The 5,725-nt window shown below is 36.9% G+C and overlaps 1 protein-coding gene across 1 annotated transcript; it reads right to left on the bottom strand.

Annotated features, from left to right (window-relative positions):
- Positions 1-2,886: 2,886 nt before the first annotated feature.
- LOC149142800 (putative disease resistance protein At5g63020) lies at positions 2,887-3,855 on the bottom strand. The gene has a single exon (XM_089451583.1). It carries the CDS (start codon positions 3,853-3,855, stop codon positions 2,887-2,889), a length of 969 nt encoding a protein of 322 aa, XP_089307709.1.
- Between the last annotated feature and the right edge of the window lie 1,870 nt (positions 3,856-5,725).

Here is a 5,725-nt window from a genome sequence, read left to right as displayed (position 1 = left end):
TGGCAAATTATTTCCCCTTTTGTCATTTGTGATGAAAGAAAAGAAAAAAAATGAAAGCCAAAATAATTAAAGATACACTAATACGATGTATCTAAGTCTAAACTCGAAGGTTGAAGTGCAAATGCATGTAAATTTTATATCTATGAGTTGTTCCAAACTAATGAAAAACTCATTCCCTAAGTCCTAGATATAAGAAAAAGGTGAAGAAAGGAAAATTAGGCCTGATGAATGGTAACCCATGATAGTGAAACCCAAGATCTCAAAATGACAATTACAACTATTTCTAGCTGTTTCCTTTGAACACTAAATGGGTGGTGTGATGAAGGAAGTATCCCAAGTAGATATCAACTAGTCTTAGATGAATTCCAAATTCTTGAAATATAATAGTGAGAAAGTGTGGCCTTTGGGTAATATCTTGGGCAATAAGCCACATTCTCTAGTTCAAAGAACATCCTTGAATCCCATTTATTTATTTTTCTGCCAACATCAATCTAATAAAACAACGATAAAACCTAATGTTTATGATATAAAATAAGTTTGGGATGGAGAGCCATGTTGAATGCATGGAGGCTTGAAATGCAAAATGGAACACAAGTGGGAAGATGTTGCATTTATCTTGAATGTTTATGTAATAAAATTTTGTTGTGAGGGAAATCACACAAAGTAAAGGACAAAGGACAGGAGTAGGGTTGAACAACAAATGAACCACATAGGCATTGAGAAGAACACCTTGGAGTGAGGAGCTTCCCTTTCATTGAGAATAATTATGTTTACAAATCTCATCAAATGCATGGATGAGGGTCACATGCTAAGTGTCATAGGGGAGGGAAAGTAATTAGCACCCTTGGGTGGCTCTAATGCAAAGAGTTAGACATAATCCACATTAGATGTGAGTGCGGATCAATACAATATCACTAATTTACCATTCCATTGATTATTCTCCAAATATGGGCTAAGCGTCTTGTAGCCTTGAGGGTTAGTTTAAGTAGCCATGAGTAAGATGTGAGATCTGTCTCCCCATTTTGGTGAGGTTAGATGTTCAATTCTCTTGGTCCTCTAGGGACAAGATGCTTGGAAGTTGGGCAGTGATGGTCTACCTAAATTACCATCCATCAAAGATGGTGAAGTCTATGGAATTTTCCCATGCATATATATATATATATATATATATATATATATATATATATATATATATATATATATATAGTAGGCCACACATAAAGTGGGTGCTCTCCTTGTGGTTTCACCCCATTGACATAATCATTTATGTCACACAAGGCCCAACCTGCTTTGTTGGAAGACTATTGTTGAAGGAAAAACATAGGAACTTGGTGGAGAAGAAGCAAAACTCCTTGTCATTGGAGGGCCATATTTTGATCACATGAAAGACAATCAATTCTTGTGGGAATATTTGGCATTAGGATACAATGTTAGAGGTCTCATTTGTATGAGAGCTTAATAGCTTCTTATTGGGAGGAGATCTATGCAATAGTCTAGAGATGACATAAACACAATGAGACAACTTAATTGTGAAAACTCTAATATATAATATAATACACACCTTTTATAAATAAAAATAAATATTTATTTATTATTCTCAATATAAACATATTATTATTCTAATTTGATTTAAATTAAATCCTTAGATTTATCTGCACATATTATTAATTACACCAAACATATTTTAAAATGAAATAAATTATCATATATAAGTAATCATATGGAAATAATTTATCCCTCCAAAAAAACTTAAAAATTAGAATTTTATCCCTCCAAAAATAAAAATAAAAATAAAAATTAGAAGTCAAAATGGCTTGAATCTACCCCTATTTACAAAATTTCACCACCATTATCTAACCATGTGTTACCATGACACAATCGCTTATCTAAGCATGTGTTACCATGACACAATCGTCAAGAGCGGGAAACAAAACATTTGAAAACCATTACCTCCCTGCACAATCAGGTAAGGGTGGGAAACAAAGTGGTTTCAAGTTTAAAACATAACTTTTCTATCAGATCATTGATTCAGAGTCTACAAAGAAGAAACCCAGAGAGGTTTGGCTTCTTACTCATTTCATAGACGTTGTGAGTAGTTCAATAGAGTTTTGGTCTGACTGGTTACCCACAACGAGCTTCTGCAATAAGACCCTGATACGATCTCCCCTATCTACCATTGCTTCACTCAATACACGACTGAGGCACAGGGCTTCTATGGATGTATGCATCTACCTGTTTGGACTTGAATTCACGAGAATGAGAGCGTGTTGTAGAGGTTAGGGTTTATTTTTTCAAATCTACATGCAGGAACAAGACAAAATTACTAGTCTTCTGTGATTTGGAGGTGTTGCAAAACGAGGAGCCACATAGAGAATTTGTGGGCAATGTTAATTCTATTTCAAAAATTCATAAGCTAATGTAAGCTATGGGAGCCCACGATTTCTCTCTCTGAAGGACATTTTCAGGCCCAATCACCATCCTACCATCAAGTTATTTAGTGCTCTCATCAATTTCTGGTGCTACAGGTGAGATGGATATTGTATGTTACAAGATCCTAGCGCTAGCTTTTATATTGGCTTTAATGTGTTTTGACATTTTTTCTTCATACTCAAGGAAAATACTTATTATGGGTAGGCCAGACAATAATGGAATGCAACAACGAGCTTGAAAATGAATTACTAATAGAAGAGATGAACATCAAGGTTTTTCTGCCCAAATTCTCTTATGCAAAATAATTGGTTTGCTTCAGATATTTTTTTGTAAATTTAATTAGCTTAGATTTGCTCTTTTTTTTTTCTTCTTTTTCTTTTTTTATGATCTAAACTGGAACGATAATTAAAAGAAGTTGAGGTAGAGTGACAATCAAAGCAGCTTCTAACTTAAGCACTACAGGCTGAAATTAAGAAGCTGCAGATGGATTTCAGCATCTTTGGGAAACATGGCACGATAAAGAAAACAATTCTTCAAAGTAGGATTGGGCAAATTATGGTAACTCCATCTCAATGGCTCGAACAACTCCTCACTAACATGAGGATATAAACTCAGAAAATTTGGATCCCCTGTTTGCATCTGTTTTAAAGCAAGTTTCCAATCATCCACAGGTCTTCTCCTCAATGTAGTGGCTAGTACATGTACGGCTAGGGGCAAACCTTTACATTCATCTGCAACTTGTCTCCATGTATTCGCTTTATCCTGGGGAATACCTTGGCCTTCAAAAGCTATCTTGCAAAACGAATCGGCAGCTTCGTTGAGGAATAGGGTTTGTACTTTCATGGACTCTTGTGCACCCATTTCTCCAGCCTGGCGAGCAGAAAATACAATCTTGCTTCCCTGCTTATTGACAAACGCCATGCCCAATTGATTAATATCGAAGAATCTCCGTAAATCATCTAAGAACACAAGAACTTTCTTGTCCCTCAGAGAAGCAGACAATGACGTCTTCCTATAATCAACATCATTATAGCTTGGTAAGTCATGCTTGATTTCGTGAACAATACAACTCTGCAAGTCGGCCAAATTAGGGAATTGACCAACTTTAACCCAAATCACAAAATCAAAGCCTCCTCTATTAACCTTGAAAACGTTGTATGTTCTTTTTAGCAATGCTGTTTTACCAACCCCTCCCATTCCATATATACAAATTACATGAACAACCGGCTCTCCCGTAAGCAAGCTCATTAGCTTCTCAGAGTTAATCTTAGACCCTACCAATCCAGTGGTTGGCTCCTCCTGCAAGAGTATTATATATTGCTGTTGCGGTGTATAGATGACTAGCATTTGAATACAGAGACTGAACTGTATATCATTAAGGAGACCCTTAAACAGCTCATCGGAAGCTTTTTTCCAGGCTTTCATCTGTTTTGAGACTTTGCACTTGGAAGGGTCGCAATCATTACATCTCCAAGGCTATAATGAGCTAGTGATGAGCGTAATTCCTTTACCAATTTTCTTGGAAATTTCAGGTGATTTCAAACTCAAAAGACCAAAGAACAATGCTCCGATACCACTGTTGGGAATTTTTCTGGTAAAATTCCAAAAACAAAATCACAAAACAGAGAACAATACTCTGTTTTTCAACACAGGATCTTATCACAGCGGAAACTTAAAATTTATTTGCAGGGGACAGAGTTTTCACACACCAACAAATTTCTATTCATTAATAAAAACTGTTGTTACAAAATATGGTTCTTCCTCTCTCACAAAGGGATTTACAAAAACAAAAAGACTCAGACTGTTGTGTCTGATGTATATTCTATTTTGCTGCTGCTGCCTTTCTTTTTCATTCACGCGCTGCTGCGTTCTATATTTTTACTTCTTCGCACTGCTGTGCATTACAATACAATTTACACTGCTGTGTGTATTCTCATTCGCACTACTGCGTTCTTCCCTCTTCACTCTTACATAGTCAACACACAAAAATATTACATATATATATGACAACAAGAAAAACTTACTTCACGTTTTCACTTGCCATGCTTCTGTAAAAGAAAACAGTAAAATTAAATGGTTTTACCAACCTTTTCTTATGCCCATACTCCCGCTGAAATAAAATTAAAATTCTTACCAAAACTTACCAACCCACAGTAAATTGCATTTACTGTTTTACTGACATTTACTGGCGGTAAAGAAACTTTTACTTCACGTAAAATTCATGCTGCAGGCCTGTACTTAATCGTTGACTTCAACTGGATCGCATCGCAGAAATCGAATTTGGCGGAACACAAAAGTGGAGCACACACACATTAGTGCGATCTGCGATATGCGATCGGATCGCATCGCACCATCGCGATCGGGGAAATCAAGTGAACAAAACGGAGGATCCAAGCACACATGCGATATGCGATATGCGATCTCATCGCATCGCAAAGGTAAGGAAAAAATTGTTTGTTGCAGTTGAAATTATATTTCAACACTCCCCTTTAATTTCAACTGCTGGGTTATCAATCATACCCAGACGCTTCCTTAAAAATTCAAAACTCTTCTGTCCCAAAGGCTTGGTCAAAATGTCCGCAACCTGTTCTTGAGTGCTGCAATGTTGTAAAACAATTTCTCCGTTGTTCACCAATTCTCTGATGTAGTGAAACCTTGTATCAATGTGTTTCGTTCGCTTGTGAAACACAGAATTCTTGGATAATGCAATAGCTGAGCTATTGTCACAAAAGATCACCATTGCTTTTGCCTGCTCCTGGCCTAAGCTCCTTAACATTCTTCTCATCCAAACCGCTTGACACCCTGCTGCTGTAGCTGCCACGTACTCTGCTTCTGCTGTAGACAACGCTACAATGGGCTGTTTCTTGGAAGCCCATGAAATTTCTCCTGAACCCATGTGAAAAATGTAACCGGATGTGCTTTTCCGATCATCTCCACTTCCAGCCCAATCGCTATCGGTGTAGCCAACCAAATCTGAATTTTCTGAAAAAGTATACAAAATGCCAAATCTTTTTGTACCTTTGACATACCTCAGAATTCTTTTTGCTGCCTGCCAATGTGCCTCTTTTGGCCTCTCCATGAATCTGGAAATCAAACTAACAGCAAACATTATGTCTGGCCTAGTTGCAGTTAAATACGTAAGGCTGCCAACTACGCTCTTATATAATCTAGGATCAAAATCCTTGCTGCTGTCCTCTTTGCTGAGTTTTAATCCCATTACTATGGGAGTGATTGCTGCTTTGCACTCTTGCATATTAAACCTGCTCAACACTTCATTTACATATCTTGCTTGAGA

The sequence above is a fragment of the Pinus tabuliformis genome, chromosome X (genome assembly GCF_031772625.1).
Source record: "Pinus tabuliformis cultivar Carrire ecotype Pingquan chromosome X, CPIR1, whole genome shotgun sequence".
In the NCBI taxonomy this organism is placed as follows: Eukaryota; Viridiplantae; Streptophyta; class Pinopsida; order Pinales; family Pinaceae; genus Pinus; species Pinus tabuliformis.
Note: the sequence above shows the minus strand (reverse complement) of the source record. Positions and strands in the feature narration are given on the sequence as shown.